The sequence below is a fragment of the Panulirus ornatus genome, chromosome 50, assembly GCF_036320965.1.
Source record: "Panulirus ornatus isolate Po-2019 chromosome 50, ASM3632096v1, whole genome shotgun sequence".
In the NCBI taxonomy this organism is placed as follows: domain Eukaryota; kingdom Metazoa; phylum Arthropoda; class Malacostraca; order Decapoda; family Palinuridae; genus Panulirus; species Panulirus ornatus.
In genome coordinates, this window is record NC_092273.1 from 27,318,864 (window position 1) to 27,337,168 (window position 18,305).

General features: G+C 40.2%; 1 protein-coding gene across 2 annotated transcripts in view; it reads right to left on the minus strand.

Moving 5' to 3' along the window:
• Window positions 1–1,953: 1,953 nt before the first annotated feature.
• LOC139764686 (myotubularin-related protein 9) overlaps window positions 1,954–18,305 on the minus strand; it is a 58,429-nt gene continuing 42,077 nt past the window's right edge. Inside the window, exons 10-12 of one of the 2 annotated variants that reach the window (XM_071691570.1) lie at window positions 16,529–16,758; window positions 10,737–10,906; window positions 1,954–2,768 (exon numbers count right to left, since the gene is read on the minus strand). In XM_071691570.1, coding sequence (XP_071547671.1) covers window positions 2,565–2,768; window positions 10,737–10,906; window positions 16,529–16,758 — 604 coding nt within the window. In that variant the 3' untranslated portion in view covers window positions 1,954–2,564. The remainder of the gene's footprint in view (window positions 2,769–10,736; window positions 10,907–16,528; window positions 16,759–18,305) is intronic. The other variant, XM_071691569.1, reaches the window with a different exon arrangement.

Below are 18,305 nucleotides of genomic sequence, written 5' to 3' on the forward strand. Positions count from 1 at the left end.
TCCCTCCACCTCTGACACATATATCCTCTTTGCCAATCTTTCCTCACTCATTCTTTCCATATGCCTAAAACACTTCAACACACCCTCTTCTGCTCTCTCAACCACACTCTTTTTTATTACCACACATCTCTTACCCTTTCATTACTTACTCAAGCAAACCACCTAACACTACATATTGTCATACTGTCATTGACTAACATATTGAGGTGGATGAACAGCTAGGTTGATGTGTACTGACTGTCATGCTACTATACGTCAATGTGACACTGTCATTCATTACATGACCAGCCCACCTAACACCACATACTGTCCTCAGACATTTTATTTTCAACATGTCCACTCTCTTCTGATTTTTGAGATGAATGCCTAAGAACAGCAGCCATACAACCCATCTTTGCCCTAATAGACAATGACTTCTCCTTCCAAACACTCCTTAAAACATCCAGCACCTTGGCTTTCTTTCTGATCCTTTGACTCAATTCAGCCCCCATGGTTCCATCAATTGCCAAATCCACTCCTAGGTACCTGAAGCGCTTCCCTTTCTTGAGGTCCTCTCCACTCAAATACACAAAAAACCTCCAATCATCCTTTTATTTTTATGCAAAGCAACTCTTAAATTTCAACTTTTACACACTCTTCTGAACTTTGCTCTCTGGGGTTTTTCTATGGAGTCTGCTACCTGAGATATGTAATCTGCAAACAACAATTGATTCACCTTCCTTGTACACCTTCCTTCCACGTGTACTAAAGCCTTACCCTCACCCTAAGACTTTTGCATTCATCTCCCTTACTACCCTGTTTATATAGAAATCAAAACCATGATAAAACTACATATCCTGAAAGACCTACCTTCACTAGGACCTACTCACCCTCCAACCTCCTCCTCCCACACTCTTTGTTTTGGTAAAAACTCTTTAACTCGCCTACCTGCCTCAGGAACCACTTCTATGGAGCTCCCACAGCACCAAGAAAACCTACCATGTCCACCTCAGGCACAACCATTGGGTCGTGGAGTGTTTTGATGTTGTGTATATGTCCGTGTGAGGTGAGTGCAGGACAATTTTTGGAGTATGAGTTCAGGGTCTTCAGGATGGAAAGTGCATCATGCCGATGAGGGGGTCTTGAGATATACCGAATCGATGTTTGTAACACTGAAGAGTAGGGTGGTGTCCTCTTCCTTGCCTGTCAACAATACCACTATCTACTCCTCTCATCTTCACTCCCATTTGTTCTCTTCTTTTCTTACACTATTCACTGCCTTTCAAAACATTTTGTTATTCTATGAGAAGTTTATTGGTACTCTAACCACACCACTCATTTCCCTCTTTAAGCTCTCCTACCTTTCTCTTGACCTTCTGCGGCTTTCTTTTGACACCTGCCAATCGCATGCACTCACATGCACTCTTTCTCTGCAGATACCATCCATACACCTATCTTTTCTCTTTCTTTACTAATTCATCACTTTATCCCACAACTCACTACTCTTTCTCCCATCTTCCATCTTCTATATACCACAAACTTCACCCAAATACGTAAGCACTGCTTTTCTGTTCCTCTGCCACTCCGTTTCATTTACTCACCCTATGTAACTCTGCACACAATGTCTCATGGAATCTCTACACATAAGCCTATTTTTCAAGCCTACTCACTTCCACTTATTTCATGCATATCTTTTTCTCTCTTCCTAAAACAACTACAAGTTTTCACACTCACCTCCACCAAGATATAATCAAACATCTTACTTGCTGCTGACTCTCTCAGTATGCTCACATCCAGGACAAAACTCAATCAAAATATATATCCTAATATATATATATATATATATATATATATATACATATATATATATATATATATATATATATACATATATAAGGCTTCTTCAACAAAAGTTAAATCTAAATACATCAACTGTAGATTACATACAGACAGCATTAAAAATAAAAAACTCCATGCAATTCTACACATGTATTACTCTTCCATAGGATGTTGCACATTAAATTTACAAAGCATCCCATTACATAAAAACTTAAGTCCTTATAAGGCAGGAACTTCCCAAGTGAAATAGGTTAATCCAATGACCTGACATGATAAGGATGAGCAACCCCTTACAAACCATGACAAATGATAATCCTACAACCTACCTGAATATAGTCTTTAACCTGTAGCTTGGGTTGTGAGTGCATTGTGTACAAACCTGTACTATGGTGCCCCTATCTAATGATATGATAAACACTGATTTCTAAATTTCTTTTATACTATGCCATTGGAATATCTTCAGAAACTCTGAGGCAAAAACCAAAATGATAAGGGTAGGAGGTTGAGGTAGCAACCTTGAATATGTAATTTTGTCCCTAGTCCTAGGCAAAGTTGTGCTTGTCATCAATTAGGTTTCCATATGATTTAACTAATAGATACTTCCAATACATACTTCCCTGATCACATGATATACCTGTAGGTGCTTGTATAGACATTTCTCTCAAAATTGGTCATCCACACAACAAAAATTATTGTGCATAAAGCTCATGAGTCTTTCATGTGATTCAATAAATATTCATACTATCTCACACTGCTTCTAGTTCTGGAATTGACTGGATGATTCCCTCTTCAATGGCTTCTCGTTCTAAATCTTGCAACTGCCGTCTTAGGCGAGCTACGCGTGATCTTAGGGATGAATCCCTTTCCCGCAATTCTCGCACCACAGACCATGCTGCCTCTTGGGGTCCTTGGTCAACCACCCATCGTAAAAAGACACTGGCCCATAATTGCTGTTAAAATGAAATATGACTCTGTGATTATGTGACAGAATCAGACTTTAAAGACATTCATAAGAAAACTCGCTTTGCCCTTAATCAAGCGATGTCATATATTTCTGGTTACAGACACTGATGTGAAAAAAGATCCATCTTTTGTGGAGAGACTTATTTCTGCATTCTGACAAACCTGTAAATATCATACATCATAATCACCCTTAAAAAAAATAGCATACCCAAACAACATCCTTTTATAAGCCAAAAAAAATGGGCTACAAAAATCAAACAATGTGGAAATCAAACGATCATCTCACACCCATGATCAGCTCTGCCGGAAGACCACCTGGCAAGCAAATATGTACTGTAGTTAAAAAATCAGGACCTTCAGCATCCCATTATAGGAATGCAAAAGGATGCTGTTTCCTTCAATTGTCTTCTAAGAGAATAAAGAAATAAGTTGTCTCATCAATAAGGAAAAGTGGTCAGGTACATGATAACTATAAAAAGCATAACTGTTCTAACGTACATATGCTACCGACTATTTCTATCAAAAAGATTCATTCAGCTCCCTGCTGGTAGAGAGCAAGATGGGTTTAGTAAGGGGAGAAAGTGTGTAGGCTGAATTATACACTTTGAATAAGCAATAGAAAAGTTATAAAAAGAAAAAGGTGTATGCAGCCTTTATAAACTTGGAAAAGGCATATGATAAACTGAAAATGAAAGTGCTCAAGGAAGATCCAACTCTGTATGCCATACTATACATGGAAGACTTTAAATGCTGTTAAGAGCTTTCATAATGAAAGTTAAGTATGTGTGGGAGTAAGAGGTGGCATGGTATGACTGAGTGATTTGGAGTTAATGCAGGAATGCACCAGGGTTTTGTGCTTTCACCATATCTCGTAAATGCTTTTATGAATGGAGAACTAAATATCTCAGATAAAGGCAACGAGGAGTGACTGTCAAGTATTTCCCAATTGTGGAGATACAGTTGGCATATGCAGATGAAGCTGTTGTTGGCTAAACATTTACCCTCACTTGCATACCTAAAAACCTGTCACAATTCAAATCATCTAAATCAAGCAACTGAAACCCATGTTACAAGGGGGTTATATTCCTAACCAAGCGTTTTCCCAATCTAACTCTTATGGAAGGACAATACCTGAAACAACTTAGCTTACCACCAATATAAGTAGTCCCCACTATCAGAAGCTCCACTGTCTGATGATTTGAAAGTAAGAGAGTATGCCTCCAATGTAACACCTTTGGGTGCAATAATAACAAAGGTCGTCCATACCAGACAAGAAGTTACAGAAAACATTGAGAAATCATTGAGTGCCTGGACTGAAGATGAGAATCAATGTAATATGGCTGCCTTACTGTAATGCATGTCTTACTTAAAACAATATCTAAATAGGTTCACAAACACTATATCGACCTTTATTTCCTTTCTAATGAATTAAACATTAACTATTTCTAACAGAGGAATAACACACTACTTACCAGATGAGTCATTCTAGAGTAAAAAAATTAACCTTTCTATCTATGATTGGGCACCAACACACATTAAACTTATAACAGTAATTTTTCCTTGAATTAAGAATTAAGGATTTGTAGTAAATGAAAACACTATTTTACCAGACTGGCCAATCCTATATACATCTATTGGTATGCAACATAATTTCATACCCCTATCTTCCATACTGTTTTTGTGAATAGGCACTCAAAAATTTATCAAAACTATAAAATTTTCTACCCATTAAGAGTTAACAATTCCTAGTTTAAGAAAAGCATATCACTTAACAAACTAGCTAATTGTATTAAAAAAAATATGTATACAGCGATTATATATAATAAGTGAATAAATATGTATATAAATGCATAGATAGATGAGAGAGTGGCAGATATAGGGTGTTTTGGTCGAGGTAGTGTGCGATGTGAGAGGATTAGGGAGAATGGTTTGGTAAACAGAGAAGATATAGTGAAAGCTTTGCAGAAGATGAGAGCCAGCAAGGTGGCAGGTTTGGATGGTACTGCAGTGGAATTTATAAAAAAGGGGGTGACTGTGTTGTTGACTGGTTGGTGAGGATATTCAATGTATGTATGGCTCATGGTGAAGTGCCTGAGGATTGGTGGAATGCATACATGGTGCCATTGTGCAAAAGCAAAGGAGATTAAGGTGAGTGTTCAAATTACTGAGGTATAAGTTTGTTGAGTATTCCTGGGAAGTTGTATGGGAGGGTGTTGACTGGGAGGGTGAAGGCATGTACAGAGCATCAGATTGGGGAAGAGCAGTGTGGTTTCGGAAGTGGTAGAGGATGGGTGGATCAGGTGTCTGCTTTGAAGAATGCATGAGAGAAATACTTAGAAAAACAAATGGATTTGTATGAAGTATTTAGGATCTGGAGAAGGAATATGATAGAGTTGATAGAGATGCTCTGTGGAAGGTAATAAGAGTATATTGTGTGGGAGGCAAGTTGCAAGAAGCAGTGAAAAGTTATTATCAAGGATGTGTGGCATGTGAATGAGTAGGAAGAGAGGAAAGTGATTGGTTCTTAGTGAATGTCAGTTTGCAGCAGGGGTGCGTGATGTCTCCATGGTTGTTTAATTTGTTTATGGATGGGGTTGTTAGGGAGGTGAATGCAAGAGTTTTGGAGGGAGGGGCAAGTATGCAGTCTGTTGTGGATGAGAGGCCTTGGGAAGTGAGTCAGTTGTTGTTCACTGATGATACAGTGCTGGTGGCTGATTCGGGTGAGAAACTCCAGAAGCTGGTGACTGAGTTTGGTAAAGTGTGTGAAAGAAGAAAGCTGAGAGTAAATCTGAATAAGAGCAAGGTTATTTGGTACCGTAGGATTGAGGGACAAGTCAATTGGGAGGTAAGTTTGAATGGAGAAAAACTGGAGGAAGTGAAGTGTTTTAGATATCTGGGAATCGATATGACAGCGAATGGAACCATGGAAGCAAAAGTGAGTCACAGGGTGGGGGAGGAGGAAAGGTTCCGGGAGCATTGAAAAATGTGTGGAAGGCGAGAACATTATCTCAGAAAGCAAAAACGGGTATGTCTGAAGGAACAGTGGTTCCAACAATGTTATATGGTTATGAGGCATGGGCTATAGATATGGTTGTTCGGAGGAGGGTGGATGTGTTGGAAATAAGATGTTTGAGGACAATATGTGGTGTGAAGTGGTTTGATCAAGTAAGTAATGAAAGGGTAAGAGAGATGTGTGGTAATAAAAAGAGTATGGTTGAGAGAGCAGAAGAGGGTGTGTTGAAATGGTTTGATCACATGGAGAGAATGAGTGAGGAAAGATTGACAAAGAGGATATATGTGTCACAGGTGGAGGGAATGAAGAGAAGTGGGAGACCAAATTTGAGGTGGAAGGATGGAGTGGAAAAGATTTTGAGCAATTGGGGCCTGAACATGCAGGAGGGTGAAAGGCATGCAAGAAATAGGGTGAACTGGAATGATGTGGTATACCGGGATTGAACCAGGATTGAACCACGGCATGTGAAGCATTTGGGATAAACCATGGAAAGTTTTGTGGGGCCTGGATGTGGAAAGGGAGCTGTGGTTTTGGTGCATAATACATGACAGCAAGAGACTGAGTATGAACGAATGTGGCCTCTGTTGTCTTTTCCTAGCGCTGCCTTGCATACGTGCGGAGGGGAGGGGAGTGTCATTTCATGTGTGATGGGGTGGCGACGGGAATGAATACAGGCAGCAAGTATGAATTATGTACATGTGTATATGTCTGTGTATATATGTATATCCCTGGGGATAGGGGAGAAAGACTACTTCCCACGCATTCCTCACTTGTCGTAGAAGGCGACTAGAGGGGACAGGAGCAGGGGGCTAGAAACCCTCCCCTCCTTGAATTTTAACATTCTAAAAGGGGAAAAAGAAAAAGGAGTCACACGGGGAGTGCTTATCCTCCTTGAAGGCTCAGACTGGGGTGTCTAAATGTGTGTGGAAGTAACCAAGATGAGAAAAAAGGAGAGATAGGTAGTATGTTTGAGGAAAGGAACCTGGATGTTTTGGCTCTGAGTGAAATGAAGCTTAAGGGTAAAGGGGAAGAGTGGTTTGGGAATGTCTTGAAAGTAAAGTCAGGGGTTAGTGAGAGGGCAAGAGCAAGGGAAGGAGTAGCACTACTCCTGAAACAGGAGTGGTGGGAGTATGTGGTAGAGTGTGAGAAAGTAAACTCTAGATTGATATGGGTAAAACTGAGAGTGGATGGTGAGAGATGGGTGATTATTGGTGCATATGCACCTGGGCATGAGAAGAAAGATCATGAGAGGCAAGTGTTTTGGGAGCAGCTGAGTGAGTGTGTTAGTTATAGTGATGGGTGATTTGAATGCAAAGATGAGCAATGTGGCAGTTGAGGGAATAATTGGTGTACATGGGGTCTTCAGTGTTGTAAATGGAAATGGTGAAGAGCTCGTAGATTTATGCTCTGAAAGAGGGCTGGTGATTGGGAATACCTGGTTTAAAAAGAGAGATATACATAAGTATATGTATGTAAGTAGGAGAGATGGCTAGAGAGCGTTATTGGATTACGTGTTAACTGATAGGCGAACAAAAGAGAGACTTTTGGATATTAATGTGCTGAGAGGTGCAACTGGAGGGATATCTGATCATATTCTTGTGGAGGTGAAGTGAAGATTTGTAGAGGTTTTCAGAAAAGAAGAGAGAATGTTGGGGTGAAGAGAGTGGTGAGAGTAAGTGAGCTTGGGAAGGAGACTTGTGTGAGGAAGTACCAGGAGAGACTGAGTACAGAATGGAGAAAGGTGAGAACAAAGGACGTAAGGAGAGTGAGGGAGGAATTGGATGTATTTAGGGAAGCAGTGATGGCTTGCGCAAAAGATGCTTGTGGCATGAGAAGAGTGGGAGGTGGGCAGAGTAGAAAGGGTAGTGAGTGGCGGGATGAAGAAGTACGATTATTAGTGAAAGAGAAGTGAGAGGCATTTGGACAATTTTTGCAGGGAAATAAAGCAAATGACTGGGAGATGTATAAAAGAAAGAGGCAGGAGGTCAAGAGAAAGGTGCAAGAGGTGAAAAAGAGGGCAAATGAGAGTTGGGGTGAGAGAGTATCATTAAATTTTAAGTAGAATAAAAAGATGTCTTGGAAGGAGGAAAGTAAAGTGTGTAAGACAAGAGAACAAATGGGAACATCAGTGAAGGGGGCTAATGGGGAGGTGATAACAAGTAGTGGTGATGTGAGAAGGAGATGCAGTGAGTATTTTGAAGGTTTGTTGAATGTGTTTCATGATAGAATGGCAGATATAGGGTGTTTTGGTCGAGGTGGTGTGCAAAATGAGAGGGTTAGGGAGAATGATTTGGCAAACAGAGAAAAGGTAGTAAAAGCTTTGCGGAAGATGAAAGCCAGCAAGGCAGCAGGTCTGGATGGTATTGCAATGGAATTCATTAAAAAGGGGGGTGACTGTATTGCTGACTGGTTGGTAAGGTTATTTAATGCATGTATGAATTATGGTGAAGTGCCGGAGGATTGGAGGAATGCTTGCATAGTGCCAGTGTACAAAGGCAAAGGGGATAAAAGTGAGTGCTCAAATTACAGAGATTTAAGTCTGTTGAGTATTCCTGGGAAATTATATAGGAGGGTATTGATTGAGAGGGTGAAGGCATGTACAGAGCATCAGATTGGGGAAGAGCAGTGTGGTTTCAAAGTGGTAGAGGATGTGTGGATCAGGTCTTTGCTTTGAAGAATGTATGTGAGAAATACTTAGAAAAGCAAATGGATGTTTATGTAGCATTCATGGATCTGGAGAAGGCATATGACAGAGTTGATAGAGATGCTCTGTGGAAGGAAGAATTCATGGTGTGGGAGGCAAGTTGTCAGAAGCAGTGAAAAGTTTTTATCGAGGATGTAAGGCATGAGTAGGAAGAGAGGAAAGTAATTGGTTCTCAGTGAATGTTGGTTTGCGGCAGGGGTGCGTGATGTCTCCATGGTTCTTTAATTTGTGTATGGATGGGGTTGTTAGGGAGGCGAAAGCAAGAGTTTTGGAGAGAGGGGCAAGTATGCAGTCTGTTGTGGTTGAGAGAGCTTGGGAAGTGAGTCAGTTGCTCCTTGCTGATGATACAGCGCTGGTGGCTGATTCGGGTGAGAAACTGCAAAACCTGGTGACTGAGTTTGGTAGTGTGTGAAAAGAGAAAGCTGAGAGTAAATGTGAATAAGAGCAAGGTTACTAGGTACAGTAGGATAGAGGGACAAGTCAATTGGAAGGTAAGTTTGAAAGGAGAGAAACGGAAGGAAGAAAGTTTGAAAGGAGAGAAACGGAAGGAAGTGAAGTGTTTTAGATTTCTGGGAGTGGATTTGGCAGCAGATGGAACCATGGAAGCAGAAGTGAATCATAAGGTGGGGGAGGGGGTGAAAGTTCTGGGAGCACTGAAAAATGTGTGGAAGGCAAAAACGTTATCTTGGAAAGCAAAAATGGGTATGTTTGAAGGAATAGTGGTTCCAAAAATGTTATATGGTTGCGAGGCATGGGATATAGATAAAGATGTTCGGAGGAGGGTGGATGTGCTGGAAATGAGATGTTTGAGGACAATATGTGGTGTGAGGTGGTTTGATCGAGTAAGTAATGAAAGGGTAAGAGAGATGTGTGGAAATAAAAAGAGTGTGGATGAGAGAGCAGAAGAGGGTGTTTTGAAAAGGTTTGGTCACATGGGGAGGATGAGTAAGGAATCATTGACAAAGAGGACATATGTGTCAGAGGTGGAGGGAACGAGGATAAGTGGGAGACCAAACTGGAGGTGGAAAGATGGAGTGAAAAAGATTTTGAGCAATTGGGGCCTGAACATGCAGGAGGGTGAAAGACGTGCAAGGAATAGAGTGAACTGGAATGATGCGGTATAATAGGGTCGGCATGCTGTCAATGGATTGAACCAAGGCATGTGAAGCATCTGGGGTAAACCATGGAAAGTTTTGTGGGGCCTGGATGTGGAAAGGGAGCTGTGGTTTCGGTGCATTAAACATGCCAGCTAGAGACTGAGTGTGAACAAATGAGGCCTTTGTTGTCTTTTCCTAGCACTACCTCGCACACATGCAGGGGGAGGAGGTTGTCACTTCATGTATGGCGGGGTGGCGACGGGAATGAATATGGGCAGACAGTATGAATTATGTATGTGTGTATATATGTATATGTCTGTGTGTGTATATATATGTATACGTTGAGATGTATAGGTATGCATATGTGCATGTGTGGACGAGTATGTATATACATGTGGATGTGGGGGGTTGGGCCATTCTTTCGTCTGTTTCCTTGCACTACCTCGCTAATGTGGGAGACAGCAACGAAGTATAATAATAATAATAATAATGTATGTATGTATATGTATATGTATACATTGAAATGTATAGGTATGTATATGTGCGTGTGTGGACGTATATGTATATACATGTTGGAAAGGATATATGCATGTGTCTGTGGGTGGGTTGGGCCATTCTTTCGTCAGTTTCCTTGCGCTACCTCGCTAATGCGGGAAATGGCGAATAGTATAAAAGAAAAAAAAATGTATGTTTATAGCAGGGGAGGGTAATTTCTAAGGAACTGCACAGTTAAGTGGTTGATAAACTAAATGAATTCAAAATATAAAAGAAAAAGGGATTAGCTGGAAAAGGTCTGGTAACAGAAATTTTGCCATTATCCAAGAGAATTCCTGCATACTTGCTATAAAAAGCTACTGACTGAAAGTACCATTGAGAACCTACATATGGACAAATGTATGCAGAGGCAATCTAATTCTATCAGAACAAGTCTTATACAAGAATAAAATAACAAAGTCATTCATAATAAGCTTAAGTGATGTATATATAAAAAGATATCATATCACTCTATTCTACCTCTGTAATACATAGGTGTCAAAAGATATGAACCATAAGGAGTAGAGAGATTGCTGGAACAGGAGGTGTCCACATGCAACAAGCTCGTGAAACAAGGGATTTTAACAGTGGTTTGTGTGACACTCACCAAACTCATAGGGGCAACAGATGGCCAAATGACTCGCTGATTGGGTTCATACATAGGGTTAAGGTACTTAGGGAGCACCTCTGGCCGATTGATGTATGACCACAGGCTTGCTGTTCTCTCTTGGGCTTTCATCGCTCTTCGCTCACCTTCATTATTACCCAAAAATGTACCTAAAAATCAATTGGACTTAGTTTTCTAATACCATGTCAGTGCTACATTAAATGACCTTCAACACCTGAGATGACCAAAAACCCAATCAATCTGAGATAGTATGGTGACACTACAAATTACATCATTTCTCTAATATGTTCCAAGTTAACACAGCTCTTCAACACTCTGATCATTTATATAACTGATTAAAACCTCTTACATATGTGCCATGTTCAGTCCCTAATTTCTACTATAAGATCTATTCATTATTTCTGGTGATACTTCTCTTTGTGGAAACAATTTCTTAGACCATGAGGCTCCAGAACCTATGTACTTTGTTATCATGCACCATAATTACAGACACTTATCTCTTTGTCCAAGTAGAGTTTTTTAAAAGTACATATCTGTGCCTTTAAGTGCCTAAAGCTTCAACATTTTTCTTTCGATTAATATCTTTTCTTTCTTAATCATGACCACCTAATTAGGCTAAATTGCAAAAGATTTATTCATTTTTCGTCTGAAAATTAAATCACAACTTATTTTCAGTTTTTTCAATGCAACCTATTTATAAATATATCAAAGCATAAAACTAAAATTGAAGAATTATGGCATTCAGTAAGGAGCTATTAAAACCAAAACACATAATGTACATCAAGAGTAGCAACTGAAAAATGCTACATTTGCTAAGTCAAGTTGAGATAGGCAGGCAGGAAGACAGACAAAGAGATAGATAGATCTATGGACAGAGAGGTAAACAGAAAGACAGACTATAAGATAGCTGGGTTTCTCATTTTTGTTTTCAGCTGAACCAGAACCAGACTAGGACCATAACTATTGCAATTTAAGATTGAGTTTATATAAAATTATCAAGTAAATGAAGCATTTTTAAGATACTGTTTAGAGGTTTGGGTTAAAAAAAATTAACAGGGAATTCACTTCCTTAAGGAGCTGAGAAGTTCATTTTACAGTTCTACTGATAATACTGATAAATATCCCTGGGTATAGGGGAGAAAGAATACTTCTCACGTATTCCTTGCGTGTCATTGAAGGCGACTAAAAGGGGAGGGAGTGGGGGGCTGGAAATCCTCCCCTCTCGTTTTTGTTTTTTTTCCAAAAGAAGGAACAGAGAAGAGGGCCAGGCGAGGATATTCCCTCAAACGCCCAGTCCTCTGTTCTTAATGCTACCTCACTAACACGGGAAATGGCGAATAGTAAGAAAGAAAAGAAAGAATACTGATAATAATGAGACAAAAAAAATTCTTACCTATGACTGAAAACAACTACCTCATTATCAGCTATACTCACTTGTTATGCTGTCATTGAAAATTATTACTGCAAATAACCTGCAACTTTCAATTAAATAATCCAGTGCCATATCCTTTCAAAAGAATTTGAATCAATTTGAGTGTGTATTTAGCATATGTGATTACTATTTGTGTTTTATGTGGGGAGAATTCTACACTCATGTTCCTCATGTCCCCCTCTCTTTTTTTTTTTTTTTTTTTTTTTTTATACTTTGTCGCTGTCTCCCGCGTTTGCGAGGTAGCGCAAGGAAACAGACGAAAGAAATGGCCCAACCCCCCCCCCATACACATGTACATACACACGTCCACACACGCAAATATACATACCTACACAGCTTTCCATGGTTTACCCCAGACGCTTCACATGCCTTGCTTCAATCCACTGACAGCACGTCAACCCCTGTATACCACATGACACCAATTCACTCTATTTCTTGCCCTCCTTTCACCCTCCTGCATGTTCAGGCCCCGATCACACAAAATCTTTTTCACTCCATCTTTCCACCTCCAATTTGGTCTCCCTCTTCTCCTCGTTCCCTCCACCTCCGACACATATATCCTCTTGGTCAATCTCTCCTCACTCATTCTCTCCATGTGCCCAAACCATTTCAAAACACCCTCTTCTGCTCTCTCAACCACGCTCTTTTTATTTCCACACATCTCTCTTACCCTTACGTTACTTACTCGATCAAACCACCTCACACCACACATTGTCCTCAAACATCTCATTTCCAGCACATCCATCCTCCTGCGCACATCTCTATCCATAGCCCACGCCTCGCAACCATACAACATTGTTGGAGCCACTATTCCCTCAAACATACCCATTTTTGCTTTCCGAGATAATGTTCTCGACTTCCACACATTTTTCAAGGCTCCCAGAATTTTCGCCCCCTCCCCCACCCTATGATCCACTTCCGCTTCCATGGTTCCATCCGCTGACAGATCCACTCCCAGATATCTAAAACACTTCACTTCCTCCAGTTTTTCTCCATTCAAACTCACCTCCCAATTGACTTGACCCTCACCCCTACTGTACCTAATAACCTTGCTCTTATTCACATTTACTCTCAACTTTCTTCTTCCACACACTTTACCAAACTCAGTCACCAGCTTCTGCAGTTTCTCACATGAATCAGCCACCAGCGCTGTATCATCAGCGAACAACAACTGACTCACTTCCCAAGCTCTCTCATCCCCAACAGACTTCATACTTGCCCCTCTTTCCAGGACTCTTGCATTTACCTCCCTTACAACCCCATCCATAAACAAATTAAACAACCATGGAGACATCACACACCCCTGCCGCAAACCTACATTCACTGAGAACCAATCACTTTCCTCTCTTCCTACACGTACACATGCCTTACATCCTCGATAAAAACTTTTCACTGCTTCTAACAACTTGCCTCCCACACCATATATTCTTAATACCTTCCACAGAGCATCTCTATCAACTCTATCATATGCCTTCTCCAGATCCATAAATGCTACATACAAATCCATTTGCTTTTCTAAGTATTTCTCACATACATTCTTCAAAGCAAACACCTGATCCACACATCCTCTACCACTTCTGAAACCACACTGCTCTTCCCCAATCTGATGCTCTGTACATGCCTTCACCCTCTCAATCAATACCCTCCCATATAATTTACCAGGAATACTCAACAAACTTATACCTCTGTAATTTGAGCACTCACTCTTATCCCCTTTGCCTTTGTACAATGGCACTATGCACGCATTCCGCCAATCCTCAGGCACCTCACCATGAGTCATACATACATTAAATAACCTTACCAACCAGTCAACAATACAGTCACCCCCTTTCTTAATAAATTCCACTGCAATACCATCCAAACCTGCTGCCTTGCCGGCTTTCATCTTCCGCAAAGCTTTTACTACCTCTTCTCTGTTTACCAAATCATTTTCCCTAACCCTCTCACTTTGCACACCACCTCGACCAAAACACCCTATATCTGCCACTCTGTCATCAGACACATTCAACAAACCTTCAAAATACTCATTCCATCTCCTTCTCACATCACCGCTACTTGTTTTCACCTCCCCATTTACGCCCTTCACTGAAGTTCCCATTTGCTCCCTTGTCTTACGCACCCTATTTACCTCCTTCCAGAACATCTTTTTATTCTCCCTAAAATTTACTGATAGTCTCTCACCCCAACTCTCATTTGCCCTTTTTTTCACCTCTTGCACCTTTCTCTTGACCTCCTGTCTCTTTCTTTTATACTTCTCCCACTCAATTGCATTTTTTCCCTGCAAACATCGTCCAAATGCCTCTCTCTTCTCTTTCACTAATACTCTTACTTCTTCATCCCACCACTCACTACCCTTTCTAAACAACCCACCTCCCACTCTTCTCATGCCACAAGCATCTTTTGCGCAATCCATCACTGATTCCCTAAATACATCCCATTCCTCCCCCACTCCCCTTACTTCCATTGTTCTCACCTTTTTCCATTCTGTACACAGTCTCTCCTGGTACTTCCCCACACAGGTCTCCTTCCCAAGCTCACTTACTCTCACCACCTTCTTCACCCCAACATTCACTCCTCTTTTCTGAAAACCCATACTAATCTTCACCTTAGCCTCCACAAGATAATGATCAGACATCCCTCCAGTTGCACCTCTCAGCACATTAACATCCCCCTCTCTACTTTAACTTTTTATATGTGTTCTATGTCTTTACTTCTATGTACGTATGCACACACACATACACACACACACTCACCTAGCTTATGCCAGGTAGCCATTCTATCGACAAGCCCCATGTGAGGATGTACAGCTGGGTGGACTGTGGACCAGCCGCTGCAATCAGGATTTGGACCAATGAGGGTTTGACCCCAAGCAGCCCATATGTGTGTGTGTGTGTGTGTGTGTGTGTGTGTGTGTGTGTGTGTGTGTGTGTGTGTGTTGTGTGTGTGTGTGTGTGTGTGTGTGTAGGGGAAGGTAAGGCAGTTTGAGAAAGCAAAAACATGGCCCATTACAGGGTTTAAAATTTTGCCTCACAGATAATGTACTTCCAATGAGTACAGGCAGTGATAAAAGAGGAAAGGGAATCAGAGGAAGGAGAGTCTTCCTCGCCCAATATGTCTGATCCCTTGCGTGAACAGCCTCAGAGCAGGAATGGCTGAACCATGGATTGTCCATCAGAATCATCTACACACTACTGGTAGAACACATCTCAAAAAACTCAATGTAACAGCTAAGCTGGTACAAGTTTTATTATTCAGTCATATTATAGGGCAATCACTTACAAATATACTCATGTAAACAAAAAAGTTAAGCTGGTACAAGTTTTATCATTCAGTCATATTATAGGGCAATCACTTTCAAATATATTCACGTAAACAGTAAAGTAAAACAAAAACAGCATCAGAAATCTATCATTGTAAACATTTGTAAGCTAGCAGTAGTTCACATTTGATGAAACTCACTGCAATGGTGATGTTGGTATAAGATTGATTATTTGTTATATACTGTATTGCATGAAATCATATACAAATAAATTCACTGCTATCCTTCCCAAAATTCATGTCATCCATCACAAGTCATTTTAACCTCCCCACCACTGAGTATGAACTTCAACTGAGGTACACCATATGATTCTCAAGTTACTTTCAATCTCCTACTAGTACATGTCCCATCGTTATGCTGTCTCTAATAATCCCTATCTAAATTCAATCAAAAATAGCTGAAAGAAAATTACTTTATGCTCTTCCATAGTAATTTCTCTTTCACAAGGCTAAATTCTTTAGCTCAAGTAATATCCCTTCTTATAAGTTTTTGATTACATTAACCCATCTCCACTTCTCCCTTGTATGGTGTCACTCATAACCGACCCTTCCAAATCAATCATCTCAGGCACTGCCTAGAGTTAATTTTCCTTACTCATACTGTCCATGTCTCGAACAATCTAAGCATCGACTTTCAATAAAAAAAAATTATCATTTCTATTCCTTACCATTTGAGCCAATGTTCTCCTTATGGTGACATTGATAAAATGACCTAATTCCCAACTTGCAATTTTCCAACTTCAACCACATTCCTTACTTGCAAAGAAAAGTTTGTTCATTTCATAAATATTCTTACTTTTAGTATCAAGCAGTTGACTAGTGCATCCTTTATATAATTACCAAGACAGCACATTTCACCAAATGATCATGCCAAAGTTATGCCTTGTATTATTTGGGAGGAAAATATGTTCAGAGAAGATTTTGAAAGTATCCTCCTCTTTCTCACTATACATCAAATAGGATGTACATACAAACAGAATCTACACCTAAAATATCTACCATAAAATGGTACAAAGCTTACCAAACTGTGATGAATAAGAATGCTCAAACAACATGACAAGGAAGTTTTCAGCAAACTCAAAGCTGCAGCTGAACTGTGCATGGATCTGGTACACACAATCAAGGAAGAGGAGGAAAGTTGGGGAGTTAGCCTTGGTACGTTGAGCACTCGGAGAGTAGCAAGAACGGGCATGGCGAGTGGCATATGGATGACCTCCCTGTATCCATTCACGCTCTATCAGTGCCTCAAATCTGCAATATTTATAGAGTGTAATACCTTCTGCAGTCATTTCAAATTCATCCATTCTATAATGCCTACACAATCTTTTCCGTAAACTTCAGTTTACATCAATATCAAAATATTTCTAATTTGCAGAAACAACAGATACAAAAAAGACATTTACAAAAGAAAGGTACCTGTAGTTTAATCTAAATACATATAAAAGTGAAGACACACTGCAGTTTCTACCCAATACATAGGAAGTAAAAACCTCATACTTGCCTGTACAAAATTAAGCCATCTATGTTTAAAATTCAAAGAAAATCTAAACATTGTGAAAAGAACTTTTAAAAACATACTATGGCAACGTTTTCAATGGATGAAAAAAGTTCTCACAAACAATAGTGAAAATATCAAATCCGGAAGCACTAACATTGTTTCTTGTGAAGATACAAACATGTGGCCTATACCTTGGGGTAACTTAATGAATGTGTGGAAGATACATGCAGGGGTCTTGGAGAGAAGGGTGATCATGCATTCTGTTGGGAGTTGGGGGCAAGGTGAGTGAGTCACATGTTGTTTGCTAATAACAAAGCACTGCTGGCAGATCTAAGTGTAAAACTGCAGAGGTTGGTGACTGAGTTTGGGAGAGTATATGAAAGGAAGAAGTTGAGCAAATGCGAATAAAAAAAGGTAAATTTAGCCAGGCAAGGAAAAGGTTTGTTGGGGTGTGTTTGAATAGAGAAAATTTGAAGGAGGTGAAGTGTTTACAGACCTGGGAGTAGACATGGCAGCTAATGGAACCATGGAAGCAGAAGTGATTCATAGGATGAGAGAAGGATCAAAAACCTTTTGGAGCTTGAGGAATGTGTTGAAAAATAGGCAATTATCTAGGAGGATGAAATGGACATGTTTGATAGTATAGCAGTTCCAAAGATGTCGTATGGATGCGGGGCATGAGCTGTAGATGAGGATGTACAGAGGAGGAGGGATGTTTTGGAAATTAAATGTTTGAGGACAATATGTGCCACTGTGAGGAGGTTTGATCGAGTAAATAACAAAAGGAGTAAGAAAGTGGTGTGGTTGAGATAGCTGAAGAGGGTGTGCTGAAATGGTTTGGACATATAATGAGAAAGATAAAGAAGTGTGAAAATAAGAAACTAAAGGGAACAAGGAGAAGTGGTACACCAGACTGGAGATGGAAGGATATAGGGAAAAAGATTTTGAGTGAACATGGCCTAAAAGTGCAGAAAGGTGAAAGGTGTTCACAGGATAGAGTGAAATGGACCGTTGTGGTATATGGGGGCTACATGCTGTCAATGAAGTGAATCAGAGTATATGAAGCAGCTGGAGGGAACTATGGAAAGGTATGGGGCCTGGCTGTGGATTGGGGGCTGTGGTTTTGGTGCATTACACATGACAGCTAAAAAATATGTGTGAGTACATGTGGCCTTTCTCTGTCTGTTCCTGACACTACCTTGCTAATGCAGTAAAATGTGAACAACCATGAAAAAAATCAACTCCTCCTAATAAGCCGGATAGTTTTTAGCCTTTTCACTATGGATGGTACATATGATGT